The sequence below is a fragment of the Aythya marila genome, assembly GCF_965140915.1.
Source record: "Aythya marila genome assembly, chromosome: 3".
NCBI classification, from domain to species: domain Eukaryota; kingdom Metazoa; phylum Chordata; class Aves; order Anseriformes; family Anatidae; genus Aythya; species Aythya marila.
In genome coordinates, this window is record NC_139044.1 from 32,538,063 (window position 1) to 32,553,297 (window position 15,235).

At 36.9% G+C, this 15,235-nt stretch overlaps 1 protein-coding gene across 7 annotated transcripts in view; it reads left to right on the top strand.

Annotated features, from left to right (window-relative positions):
• The window catches only part of LTBP1 (latent transforming growth factor beta binding protein 1), a 201,373-nt gene that overhangs the window by 77,136 nt on the left and 109,002 nt on the right, over positions 1-15,235 (top strand). For all 7 annotated transcript variants that reach the window (XM_082756282.1, XM_082756284.1, XM_082756283.1 and 4 more), the window contains 2 exons: positions 11,450-11,674; positions 13,093-13,370. In XM_082756282.1, the coding sequence (XP_082612408.1) occupies positions 11,450-11,674; positions 13,093-13,370 (503 nt within the window). The remainder of the gene's footprint in view (positions 1-11,449; positions 11,675-13,092; positions 13,371-15,235) is intronic.

A 15,235-nucleotide genomic window follows, 5' to 3' on the forward strand; every position in this document is an offset into this window, starting at 1 on the left:
TATAATTTACACCTACCCATTGCTACCTATAATTAGCTCTTAGGTTTGAGTAGCACTCTGCAACTGAGAGGCCTAGTTTGTAGCACAGATGCGCAGAGAGTTCTTCATCTCTCTTTGGGAACATGAAATACATCTTCACTGCGCACACGTTTAAATTCCTTGAGATTGGTATCCGTCTAAAAAAGTCTGAACTGTGCAAAGGGAACTGGGAACTTTCAGGCAGGCATTTAAAAATGTGAATCAAATTGAAGTCCATGGGAATTTCCAACTTGTTTTAAGTAAACCTCTTATGGAGTCTTAAGGTCAGGTCAATGAATAGAATGAAAATGGGTGTTTGCTTCTCACACAGGAAGGGGTTTGAGCTTCACGAAGCCCAGTCACAGAGAACATTCTCATCTGTATCTTATTCAGCCAAATATTTTGTTAATATGTCACGTTGATTATATTTTAGTTTAACTTAAAGATGATAAGCTGAACTATGAATTTAAATTTGTATTTGACATTATTCAGATACTTCAAGTTCAGGGAAACATGCAGCAACTTTTCATTTCATAATTCAGGAATTTAGGTTCTCCAACTCCTCCCTGAGAGGGATTATCTCTGTCCATAGATTGAATAGGGCAGTGGCCTCCAAACTTTTTTTTCTTTTTTGTTCTGATAGGCGTGTGCCATCAAAACTGTTGAGCATGCTTCCCCAATATACATTCTTTTTATTTATAATTTACATGCCTGTGCTACTGTACTAATATATTATGTGCATTATAAAGCACACAGAAATGGAAATTAAGAAAGTGATAAGATTTTAAAAACAGTGTTAGTTTTATCTTTATTGATGGTAGGGAAAAAGAACATTTTCTTCCAGCACCTCCATGCATTGTCTTCTATACCTTGTGGGGTTTGTGCACCCCAGTCTGGAAACCACTGTTGCAAGGAACCAAACGAGACCAGCTCTATAACACAGCTCTGGTGTTAGTCTCCTGCAGTCAGTATGTGTCCACTGTGTCTGTTTTACTTATTGGTGATTATATTAAATTCAGCCTGTTATGTCAGATGTTATATATCTAGGTGCTGAAACACCATTTTTCTATATAATTAGAAGATACTTGGGTCCAAGAATGCCTGTTGTGGCAGTTGTGGCAGAGGGATTTTTCGTACTTGCAGGCATTTTAGTGCACTCTGGATCCTTACAGTAGTGGCATGAAGCTTGGTGAGGGGGCTGCATACAGCTCAGGAGATTGAGGTGCACGTTTCATTCCTTGGGACTGTAAGTGACCAGTCAGTGCTGACTGTATTCAGGATTGTGCAGCTTGTGCAGTAATTTATACAACTCTTACATGTGGTTAAAAGAACCACAATGATAAGTGTTGACGGTGAATGGGTCTTAGTCCAACTACTTTCTCTGCAGAGCAACTTTCAGCCTTCCTACTCGTTAGCACTGCCTCTGCTCCTTTTCTCCTTCGGAACTCCAGGATTTGAGTCTCTTGCTTTTCACTGGTCTCCTATGACCTAATTTATTACTCAAGCTCTGAATAATATCCTTCCCAATATTCTCATATTGTGTCACCTCCTCAAGGTCAACTCCCTAGAAAACTTTCCAATTTTTTGTGATGTAGACAGTGCCAGAAAATCTTAGATAGTTTATGTTTTTTTAACTAGTCCAGGAAGGTCTGGATTATGAGCTATTATTTTATGTTAATGGGTATCCACTTGAAAGAGCCTATTCCTACTTTTTTCTTCTTATAAACTTTTTCACACAAAAATGAGCACTATAGTAATGTTACGGTAATTGTAGAGCAGTCTCCTGACATTAGAAATATGTTTATTTGCTTTTTAATGACTGCATTTTGTGTGGCTTTTCTTTTTTCTGTTCAAAACTTAAAGTTGTCTTGTGGTGTGGGGTGCAGTAGATCAGTGCTCCTAGACCTTTGGATTAAGGTTGGGGGTTCACCCCACTCACCAAGCTGTATGGAGTCAGGACACTGGGTCAGGACACACCTGTATGACAGATTGTCCCACCGGTGACCTGAATAGCCTTCTGGTTGAGCCTCTCTTCACAGACCAGAGTGGGAAATCTCAGGTATAAACACGCCTTACTTAGTTGGCTCAAAAAGGCACAGAAGGTCAAATGGGATGGATCTCAGCTTACATATCTATTGCTCAGTTGCCAGAAATTGTAATGAAGCCGACATCCCTGGCTAGTGTCAGCTCTACTACTTCTGTGGTCTTCGGAGCCGTTGCATAACAGAGGTGTGGCCACATAGCTTAAATGCTTCTCAGGACATTTTTCCATTCTGTCTGATAGTATCCAAGTAGCTTGATGTCTAAGAGTAGCTCCATTCTCTGCCTTGCCCTACTGTCTGTTACTTTTTTTTTTCTCCGAAAGTACAGTACATCTTTTAGAAACAGCCTAATATTCTATTATCAGAGCAGAGGATCCATTCAGTGACATCAACAGGTTGTACCAGTGCAGAAGCACTAACAGCTTAGTGCCATTATGGTGCAGTAACTCATTAATCTTGTAGTGCTTCAAGGTGGCTATGGATGCTCAGCTGGCACTAGAAGGGAAGAATGCATGCTGGTAGGATCCCTGTAGCAATGAAGATGCCTGTTAGATATCTGTCCTGTTGAAATCTTGCTCAGTTTATTGAAAACAGGTGTATTTAGATTAACTAATACACGTTATATTATTCATGCTCAGGCACACATACACTCTACAGACTAGCAAGAGCCTTAAAAGTACGGGGAACATAGGAACCATTAGTTTTCATCAGACACAGAGTATGCTAGTTTCAGTATTCTCTTTGACAATGGTAATTTATTCTGGACTGCTTAAAATGATACCCATGAAATCTTTATATTGCAACATACCATTTTGCAATATATATATATATACACATCTGTATTCTGCAGGAAAGTTTTAAGAATTATGGTTTTAAACCATGTTGCTAACTTGCTATGTTTTCAAGCCTGGCTTCACTAGAGATTTTAGTTCAGTTGCATGTCTTGAACAAAAAAGGAAAATTCATACCAGTATATTGTAGAAATCTGAAGAAATGACTAGAGTACCTCGTCTGTATCTGTTGGCATCTTTATCAAAGGTCTGATACTGGCCATTTGCAATGCATTAATTCCCGATAAACAGCAACTCATGTTTTTTCCTTAGTACCCAGATTCTAGGCATAATGTCTGTGTCATATTCAACATATCAGCATCAGTGCTAATAAAATCAATAGATTCTACAAAAGTAATCAGGACAGGAGTAAGTTATCCCTTAACACTCTATCCACTTCCCTCCAAAAATAGTGTCTGAGTCATCTCAGATGTTGAAAATATTGGAAGCAGATTTAGCAAAGAGTGACTGTGAGCATCATGCATGTTAGTGAGCCAGAATCCTCCTGTCAATTATTTCTCAAGTACCATTTTTGCTATGCCCTTTTCATGTTTGGTAACCAGAACTTTAGACCATTTTCCATGACAGAGCATGCCTTTAATTTTTCTGATAGCATTTGAATAATCTAATACTATTTTCAATCCATCCTATTTCTTCCACACTGTGATAGCATTGTGGGGAGCTGTTGGTCAGATGGTGCTCATTTCAGTCACCTACACACAGGCCCCTGATGAGATTTGACATGCCTCAGGGTAGCAGACTCCTCATCCCATAATCTTGGAGGTGATACAGGTCCTATGAGAGAGTCAACTTTTGGACCCACATCAAGGGATGGTTGAACACCTGGGTGCACAACTGTTGCCTCTTGGTTTGCTTTGTGTATATATCTTCACCAAGTCACTAACATCCAGCTTTTCTGCATGAGTTTTTCATAGTACTTGGTTTAAAACTGTGGAAGACCTGTCAGTCATACAGTGAAATTATATTGTGTGTTAGTTTTAGGTTTCTTCATGATGATGATGCTCACTCAACATATGTTTATTTCTCTAAAATGTTTTGCTGCCTTGTCCTTCATGATCTACAACTCCCTCCTCAGTTTTCAGTGACAGGATCTCCTGATATGTGACAATGTAGTCTCCATTGAAGAATGACAGATAGTCCACTACTGTTATGCTTGTTATGCTTTTATAATGAAAAATGGACACACAGTGGGACTCAGCTTATAGACTTAGACAGCCTAAATGTCAGCATCCACATGTGAGGTGCATGATGAAACTTTCATTACCATCAATGGAGGTTTGGGGGCCGTTGTCAGAGAGTTTGTAAGACAGCTGGGCCAAGCATGCTCTGTGGGAGCAGCCTCTCTGGAATTCATGAGATTGTTCATGTCAGTAAGCAATCCCACAAAATAGTAGAAAGAACTAAGGCAACACCTAATGGACTCTGATCCTTGAATAGGATCTCAATGCTTTTCATTTCCAATAACGATAGCGTCCCTCCCCTTTTTTCATACATAGAAACTTCTGGTATATACCTAATTTGTTACACATACTGCACCTTGTTTAAAGTGAGTTTACACAACCACTAAGTGATGCTAATTGTTAGACAGCCATTCAGCAGCTCACAGAAAGCTCAATTACTCCTGGAGATAATGATCATCCCAGAAGCTGAGCCTGCACTTCCCAACTGAGAAAATGGATTTTAAATGGAGAGTTTGCTGTTGGGAGATAGAAATGCATAAAATGCCTGAAGATATAGGTAAATCTGATTTTGTGAAATTTTCTTCCACTTGCTTTCCTTGGTAATTGCCATGCAGTGCTGCATTAAGTAGCATCATAGATATTCCTCTAATAAGGCTTTAATACACTGCATGATTTATTAAATCTTAATGCTGATAGTGGTACATGGAGGTGTTTGGAAAGATATAGGAAAGTACAATTTAATTTAAAGAAATGTTTCTTATTTAAATATTTCTTATTTTTTTCTGTATATTTTAAATGTATTATTGTGGATCTGTAGTAGAATTTAAAAGATCCAACCATTATAGTTCTTGGTTGTGGAACTAAGTTTTCATTGCAAGGAAAATGGAGGTTTGTCTGTGAAAGAATGTAGAAAGTTTATTTTGTAGAATGGTATGACTGCAGCCTGAAAATTGTCATGTCTGCAACAGCGACATACATGTAGTGTATCTGTAAGGTTTTTCTTCACCAATGTAAACGCTCAGCAGTTTTAAAATCTCTAGCCAAAGGCATCATGGCAGCTATTGAGCTTCCTTACTGCAATGTCTTTTTTTTTTTTTTTTTTTTTTTTTTTTTTTTAAGTATGTGCAATGTGGCATTTCATGGAGTAGAGAGAATGACAGAAAGAGAAGGCTGTTTGGGAGCTTGTTTATTTTATCTGTTGAGCAGACAAATCCTTCCAAAGCAAGAGCAATTCCCCAGGATCCTTGGCAGCATAATATTTTAAAATCTAAAATCATGCCTGTCCAGGCGTCTTAAGCAACTACTACTTGTTATTAGCCACTCACAGCTCTATCAACTTCACGAGACTAGACTGAAGCTAAGCACAGTGCTTTGAATTCAACCCTCAAAGATTCTGGGGTGTTTTGGAGGCAGCCTGCTGCTTTGGTCTTCCTAACAGGAAGGAATTTGGTTGCAGCTGGTTTAGAGGGAAGTAAAGACAGTTGTCCTTACTGAGTGATTCATTTTTTCTCAAGATTTCCCTATTAGTCAAGTATATCCTTTGAATCTAATGTTTGCTTACGTCTTTAATGTTAACAATCTTGAAATGTCATGTGTACTTAGCAATAAACCAATGAAAAGACCCTGCTAATTAGCTTAGCATTAATATTATTTTGTGTGAGGGGGGCATGTTAATAGTATGGGAATGGATATCATTCCTGAGCTATGTCATCATTAATAGTGCAAATGTAAGATAATAATTTTACGTGCTGAAAATAACATTTATATACAGAAAAGATTGGTTTGGGAAATGCTGAACTTCATGACTGTTCTTTGTGGCTAACTTGATTTTCTTTGAGAGACTCTTTTTTCTGAACGTGCCTGATCCAGACAGGAATAACACCACAAAGCTTGTTTATTTTGGCAATAATTTGGTTTCCTTGTCTGGATAAACTGCAGTACTTAAGACCCTATTCCCAACTGGTGCTGTGTTAGTTTCTGAAACATCCCTTTGTGATAATAGTTGAAAGATAAAGGACTGATCTACAGAGGCTGTAAATAGATTAATTCTTAAAAAGTCAGTGATCAAATTAATTCACGATAGCTGAGAACCCATCTTAATGGCTGCCTATTTTTGCTTATGCAGGTAAGTTTGAAGTAGGTTGCTGTTTTTTGTTTTTCCATCCAGTGTTGCAGATCTTAACTTTCTTTCCAGAAGAAGCTTCTGAAGTGCCTTCAGTAGTACATTCAGCTTTTTAGGTCAATTTCTGTTCTTGCATTGCAGCATTCAGAGTAAAAATTTATTTGATAAGGTTCTTATTAGAATTTTCACACATCTGTTATAATAGGCAATATGAAGATGACAGGATAAGGGAGCACATTCAATATAGTTTCTCTATCGTTATCTGGCCAAGTCTGGCGTAAAGGAACATGCTATCTTGTAACATTCCTCTTGTAAACATTTTTAGTTGATTTATTTCTCTCTCAGTAAATGTAAATGTTAAAATGCAGCAGTCACTTCAGTGAGTGCATGTAGCTTCTTGTACAAAGATTAAAAATTGATGGGATTTTACATGTGGAGGAACACATGTAACAAATTTGAATGTAGTTTGTTGGCAATAATTATAACTACACAAGTTCAGAATAAGGAGAATAAAAGTCCTGGGAGTATATAAACTAGATTTTGGTGTTCTTATTCACAAATGGTATCCAGGAAGTCTGATTAAAAAAAAAAAAAAACAGATTGTGATATAAAGAAACTTACTTCAGCAGGGACATTCTTGGAAGTAAGCCCTCTACCTACACTACTTTATTTTCTATTAGTCCTCCTAGTTTACAATTAGTCATTGTAAACATCTTGCATGTTTAAAGCTATGCCATTTCAGGGGAATCTACATTTGTGTAAGCTTATATCTAACTAAACTACTAATGAGCTAATTCAAGTTATTTACTACAGAGATTTCTATGTGACAACTCTCATTATATTTCTTTTACTTAACTGAGGAAGCCTGCACTGTCATACTACCCACATTTCATGCACTGATTTTCCTGGAACATTCTGATTTTGAAATATGCTTTCAAAAAAGCATAACTGCATGTTATTATGCAAATTATAGTATATTAATCTACTTTATCCTTAGGTCATTGAATACAGTCTTATTTATAAACAATAAAGGGAAACAGAGGAGACCCTCAAAAACAGTTTTCATTGCCTTGTCATTGCTTGATTAATAGTGATTTCATTAAAAAGTCCTGTGACAGGGAGAATTCACCCCTCACATGACACTCATTTGTCACTTATCCTGACTCCTCTCTCAGCAGTAGCAGAAGAGTTGGGGCTCAACCCACCCATCACCAATTCTACAGGTTTGCTTATGTCCACCACCAAATCTGGTGCTGGCGTCACTATTTCAGTGAATTGTGGTGGTGCTTTACTAGGGATTTCTGGGGGGGGGTAAAGAGGCTATTCATGTGAGCAGGACATCAATTCCCCTTTTCTCAATGATGAGCGGGAAAGAGTGTTTTTCACCTGCTGCTGGATCCCCAGCCATCAGTGCTTCTTTTGTGTTGTTTTTTTTTTTTTTTTTTTTAGTTTCTGCACTTAGGTCTGGAGTGATTGCACAGAACTTTATATAAGACATCAGCATCTGGACTTTTTCCTAAGCACCATGTTGCAAGAATATAATTTTATATGGTAGTGCTTCCCTTCAGTGAATATAATGACTTCTTTCCTATAAAAACTTGCTTGGAAGATCTGTGTACTAGTTCTTTTACTTTTTGTATGCTTAGTTAACATCAGGGAAGAAAGATGCATGAACTGCTGTGAGATGTGTAGTGTAATGTTGGATAGCTTTGTAGTACTCAGACAAAATTAATCTACTAATTCATGGAAATACTGTGACCTAATGAGCAGTATTAAAGTTCTCCTTGGAGAGCCTGTTGATGTAATTGAATAGTGCTTACACTTAAACAGTTGATAGCGTGTAAGTAGAAAAGACAGAGTTGAGAGGGAAAGTGAGAGAGAGACTTGCGTGTTCCCTGAAATGCATATGAAAAGGAATTTGGAAAGCTAGATGAGGAACATTTCAAAAGTTATCTTCATTTTCTTCAACACTTTGGTTACAGGAAGGGAGTTGTCATACATCCTCAGGGTTCGTTTGGGTAAGTATGGGCTATTTTCTAAGGATTAGGAGGATTTAGGTCCTTGGAATTTGTTTTGTTACACATTATTTTGATTAAACAAAAACATTCAGACTTGATTAAATTAGTTTATTTGGAGCTGTTCAAGGTCGTCTGAGTATCCTGAAAACAAATTAAGTGATGTAATTACAGTTGCAAATGGAGTATCAGTGGTTTCATAGTTTCTTTGTTCATGATTCCAGGCCCTGTTCTTGTGTTTCCAATCCATAGCCATGGCAACTTTATCAGGATTCGTGTTGCAAAGTTTCTCCTTTTTCTCTGCATCCAGCCTTTCAGAGACTCTATATGGGGCATCTCAATATGGCACCACACCAAACTCTGCCAAATGTGGGTAATCAAGGCCTTGGGATACCAGAAAAATCAAAGCTTGTTATTATCAATTAATTGCTCAAGAATGAGGAGAAAACTTAAAATGTTTGTAGCTCCTTAAACCAGTCTCCATATCTCTAGAGGGTGGGTGTTCATTTGTATAAACAAACAGTTAAATTTGTTCATTCGAAAGTTGGCAGATCCTTAATACACAGTTGATAGATTTGGCTTACAAGTGTTCACTTGTGTAAAGTGAAGAATCTGTTACCTTTCATAGGTCCATTAATGCTTATTGTTTTGTTTGTAAGATACCCACATGCGAACTGAAATTTCTTCTTGTCTTTTGCGTCTCCATGTTTTTTATCAGGCTTCAGGCAGCTATTTCACACCATTATGGATGTTGTTACCACACATACACACTTCAGAGGAGAAGAGGAGCAACCCAATGAAAATCTGGCTCCAATGGGCCTTCTGTCTGAGTGCCAGTTGTTAACATATGTGCACGAACAGCATATTCTAATGGTTTCTCCCAGCACCTGGCCTGTGTTTTGCTGAGAATGTCCTCTATGCCTGCTGGCAGTGTTGACCTGTTCTGTTTAAGTTCTTTAAGCTCAATGACTAAAAGCAAAATTTTTTTTCAGAAGTTGAGCTGTTCAAACATCCATTGGCTTTGAATCCAGTTCCTGTCTTAAGTGGTCCTTTCCCCAAGGCTCTTTGCTCTTTGTTGACCTGTGATTCCCAGAGCCTTGTCAAAGAAAAGTAGCATTTTCTCTCTCCGCCTTTTCGGAGGCTTACTCCCTTGTATCTTCCTACTCAGTATGTTTAGCACAACCCTTTGCTTTGAAGCAAAGCTTTTGGTGCCACTTTGGGAGAGGAGCACTTGGTCAGGGAGGGGTACCCAGCTGCACTGCCTTCCAAAAACCAACTGCTTTACAGGAATGGGAGCTCAGAAGAAAAAAAAAAATGGTTTTGGTGGAAATACTGAGTACATTTGTATTATTTAAAGGCTGTATTCCATGTTACCTTGTTGCCTCAGGGCTAGGAAGAGAGGGAAGAAAGTTGATGGGTTAGGCTTTTTAAAGGCTTCCTCAGTGAGACCCTTTCTGTTTGCCTCTTTTTTTTTACCATACTTCTTTCAAATGCCAAATTGCTATCATCAGGATGCTACTTGACACTGTTTCATTGTGCAATGTTACTTTTGCAGGAAATCCAATAGCTTTCCCTGTTTGCTTTCAGCCTTGCTCAGACAGATTTTTACAAGCAGCTGAAGGTCTTTGTGCATTGTCACCAACGTGGTAAACCTGCTCATTTGTGGCAGTTCAGGGAGAAATGATGTGTGAGTGAGAGAGAGATCTTGATTTCATTACTGGCAGGATCAAACACCTTTCTTTTTGCTCTGAAGTAATGGCTGTTCTGCAAGGCCATCTTTCATAAGCCTGGATCAACAACAGCCTTCTCCTGGAGAGGATGGTCTTCTCAAGGTGACTAGGCCTCTCACTGCCAATTTGCAGTGCTGCAGCTTGAAGTACTTTTAGTTGGTTTATATGAAATGAAAATATGAGATAAGATGATAAAAATATTAAGCGTGCATTTGCAGAATAGAACGGAAAAATATTTTTGGTTGTTTACACTTGCATGCCAACCTATCTGGCAATGAGGCATGCACGTCCCACATCTTGTCAGGGCAACCTGATGGTGCTCTGCTCCGAGCCAGTCTGGCCACTGCGTTTCTGTAGCAATTCTCCTGGGCCAAGTGAATTACACAGCTGGGTTGGAGCTCCATGGGCTGCTTTGTCTTCTTGCAACACTTAACACAGATTCTTTTTCCAATGCTGACATTTAACCATGTTAATAATGGCCATAGGCTGTGGCTGTGCAGAGACTGCACCACTTGGACTGTACTCCAAGCTCTAGGTTCCTAATTACCTTGCATTATCTCATTTTTATTGGAACTCAATATAAACTAAGCAATACCAATTCAGCGAATTGTCAGAATTACTGCAAAGTCTAGATTTTTAAAAAATATATAGTTTTATAACCAAAATCTTATCTTTAAACTGAGAACTGGTGAATAGATACTTTGTTATTTTTCTGAAAACAATGACCATAGTTTGTCTTTAATAGATGTTGCAGTATTTTTTCTGTTGCTTTTATATCATTTAATTCTTGAAAACATTGACAGCTTAGCTAGATTGTATTTGCTTATAAAGTCCCCCATCATATTTTTAGATTGTACCGAACCATGCCTATTACTATTTGTATACGAGTTAAGAAATATTTTTCATTTAATGTTGATAATTTTAATGTTTCATCTGATAATTTATATTGCTGTAAATGTGCAAGTAGTGACTAGCACAGAAGCAATAACCCTTCTCTTTATATTGGAGTTAAAGTATCTCTGAAATCACTTGAGTATAATTTTATTTTTACAGTTTTTGTAGGAATGTATTTCCTGTCTTCCTGAGGTGGTCCAAGATTTACAGAAATGGGAGGATGACTAAATAGGAATACCTGTACAAAAGCGTGAATAAGAGGCCCAGCCAGGCACAGCATTCATTTAGTGTCTTGTAACAGCATAACGAAATAAAATAGCTGGGATCTCTAAGAGAAGAATGTACTTGCTGTGTTTGTCATGGAGAGAAGATGTGAACCAGGCAGAGGTCACAAGGAGGGGAAGGGAAGTGGTTCTACCACAAGGCAATCAAAAGCGTGTGTCAGAGGGATAGTTGTTCCTCAGATGTCAGAAGAATAAAGGGCTCCGGCCCTTTTCCTTTCTTCCTCAACTGCTGTGTCAAATGTAGTTGGATAATATTAACTGTAATTACAGCTGAAGTAATTAACTAGATTTTTCTTTCTGTTTTCATTTCAGTTATTTGCCACCTTCCATGCATGAATGGAGGCCAGTGCAGTTCTAGAGATAAATGCCAGTGCCCTCCTAATTACACTGGTAAACTTTGTCAGATCCCTGTGCAGACTGCCAATACTCCAAAACTGTATCATCACCCACAACAGGTGAACAAAGCTGTAGGATCTCAAATTATCCACTCGACTCATACTTTACCACTGACAATGTCTGGACAACAAGGTGTAAAAGGTAACTTTTTTCTTGACTTTTTTTTTCATTCGGAATTGAGGTTATTTACTTTTCAATGTAGTAAAATTTAAATCTAATGTAAAACTAAATATGTAATCTATGTTTATATTTGTTATATCATTTGTTACAGTCCTTAAGTTAATTTTGTCGTCAGCTTTTCATGTAGGATGGCCATGATATGATTCAATTAAATAGAACAGTCTTTCCATGTAATGTAACAGTATCATAGAAAAAAAAAAAAAAGGAGATTTTCCTACTGCTACATAAATGCTGTGAAGAAGTGTAGATGAAATGTTTTCCTCAGCCATGTTGTAGCCATGTTATAGTGTTAGTCCCTAAAGATGCCTAAAATTTTACCAACTTAAAAAAAAAAAAAAAAAAAAAGAAAAGAAAAAGAAAAAAAGAAAAAAGAAAAAAAGTGGGGGTTGGAAAGGGAGAATAAGATAATATAGTTGTCTAAACAGTTAGCAGAGCAGAAATTTATTTTTGTGGCTATTTGATTCCAGTTCAAATTATTTTAGACAAAATGGTGGACCATAAAAATATTCTTTACCCAGCAAAAACAGTCCTCTCTAATAGCCACGAAGGGCCTTACTTCTTCTGTGTCTTTTCCTTGTACATTTACCTGCAATAGAACTTAATTAGCAGAACTTAATTAATCTTCTCCCCTCAAGTATTCAACTGAGTTGCATGTTTTAAGGGCATTTTGTGCTTGCATGAAAAAGGGGTTTGAGGCTCATAAGCAGAAGTACACATTAAGTGACCAGAGGTTCTCAATCTATATAGTCAGACTTAAAACTGCAACTGTATTTAAAAACAGAAGTATATGAAAAAACATTTCCTCCCTTTTTATCTGCCAAATCCTGAATTCAAAGTTCAGTGAAGGGAGTGGTGGTTTTAGATGGTTGAGATGCTGGCAAGTGTTATAGGGGCAAACTCAGGACTTGGCAGGTATATAAAGGTGAAGGAATGAAATCTGAAGCTTTTTCTGTGTTCCAGAGAAAGATGATGGATCTGAAAAAGACAATAAAACTTACTATATATCCAAAAATAACCCAGTAGAGTTTGAGTTTTGGAACTTTGAATGGGATTCTTTTTACAAAGTACGACCACAAATATTAATGTCACACCAGCCAATTTGGACACCCATGTTTATATAGCAGTCTTTACAATCCTATAATGTCTTTCTTTCCTATGTGAAGTTTTCATTTTCTTGTTTTCAAGAAATCAGACTCTGTGTTCTTTCAGCCTTCCCTCTAACCCCCAAATTTGGGTGTTGTCTGTATTTTTGTCACTTTGAGGCAATTTATCCAAATTCTAATGTGCAAAAAAGAAGCATCTTAAAGGTACCTGGGATCTCTTTTTTGACGTGTTTTATTACTAATTTTTCTTATGTGTTTTTATTTCAATTACTTTAGTGAAGTTCCCTCCTAACATAGTGAATATCCATGTGAAACATCCCCCTGAAGCCTCAGTTCAGATACATCAAGTTTCAAGAATTGACAGCGCATCAACAGGACAAAAACCGAAAGTACCTCAGCCAGGACATCCACAGGTCTCTTACCAAGGTCTTCCATATCAGAAGACCCAGAAAGGACATACTGCTTACACAAATCAACAACCCATTCCTCATGTGTTTCCTGTTTCAGTTAAAACTCAGCTTGGACGTTGCTTCCAGGAGACTATTGGAACACAGGTAAGAAATGTTGGCTTAGATTTTTCAGACAGGTACCTTTAAAGCAATATTATGAAAGATTGAAATAGTTTTTCACCAATCATAGGGAAAAGATGTATTTGACATTCTTTTCCAAAGAATTTTTTTTTTTGAGAATGGATTTTAGAATATTTTAGCAAGTAATATCCTGCAGAGCCTTCTTTTTCTTAAAGCTAATCTCTTCATTTTCTGTCAACTTGTATCTCTGACGTTTTTATTTCAAGTATTCTAGCTATAATTTCTCTGTTTATAAGCTATTTCTCCAAATAAAAACACGACTCATGTTGTAGCTTCATCTCCTGATCAAACTACTAAGGTTACACCATCTTCCACAGCTTGGACTGTCCTTTTCTTTAATGAACATCTTTGCTTGTGTTTTTCAAAAGCCATGGGGATTTCAAGGAGTTGAAGTTTTCTCCAAAATTCCTATTCAACAACTTTGTATGTTTGACCGTATTGTAGGCTAATGGTTTGAATCCATTGAAATGTGACTACTGAATGGGGTAGAAAAATTGTGAAAGCTAACTGAGGGTTTGCTAAAGCATTAAAACCTTAGTTCATTTTAAAATAGTGTGTTCTCACCAGTGTCTTATATATGACTATTTAAAATTGTATATTCTTTCAGCTCTTGAAAACACTTTAAGTAATACAGCATTATCTTTTTTCCATATTTTCATATTTATGTAGATATACAGAGAGGGAAAATATGTATATGAATAGATTGCAAAAAAGTTAGTCAGACCCTATCATCTATTACTTTACCACCTTGCCAAAATGGAATTTTTCAGACTGAATTACATTCAATGTGTTCCTCAGTCTGAAATTTGTGGGGAGATTTCAGAAAAATCACTCATCTGTTTTGAGGGATGATACTAGAGAATGAATATGTTGTTTTACTCAGGAAAAAAAAAAAAGTGACTAACGTTGAAGATTTGTATTATCTATATGATGTTAAGCAGAAGCTTAAATTCATCAGGAAGGTCAGTTAGCTTTTGGTCTTTCAAGTAGCGTGCACATAAAGTTGGCCAATTAACAAACATCTAAAAATATATCTATTTCCGATATAGTCTGCAGGAAATTGTTAGACATTGGCAGCTAAATTCTCTGATTGTCATAGCATTCATACTAGTGACAAAATTAAACCTAGTTTCAGAAGCCATTTTTGTGGAATTAAAAATCCCAAAACCTACTGATGCAATAACATCATGTGATTTTTTAAAATAATTAATTCTGAAAAATGCTATGAAATTTAAACAACATCACACTCCCCCACCCCCCAATTTTATTTTTTTAATTTAACTTTAAAATGTTTAAATTTAAAAAATCACAGTTAAGCTAGCAAATGGAGCATTAAAGGCTATTATTCGTTAATTGTTGAATGCTTGATTTGGAATCCACAGTATTAATTTATACTGATAAGATCTTCATGCTTGTCTGTTTCAGGAATAGTAAAAACTTTAACATTTTCTTTGGGAACCTGATTCTGGCAAGTGTTGAAGCATATGTTTAACTGCAAGTTTATGGGTTTTACTTAAAGAAGCTGTGCCTGTGTCAAACACACTTTCTGTTTCCTACGAGTGAGAGCTCTAACAAACATGGCATTATCACGTGGAATCTTAAAATGCTGGAAATAATTTATCATACTTAGTGGTTTATTATTATTTATTCATACTTGTATTTGTGCTCATATATAGAGGAAGACAAAATTCCTTCCTCAGAATGTTAGACTTGGCAATGAGTGCTTCATTTTTTATTTCTTACTTATTACAGTGGATAAATTTAATGTCTGTTCTTTCTGCCACATGCTTGAGTGGGATATTTCAAATGTTGTATCCCAAACAATCAGT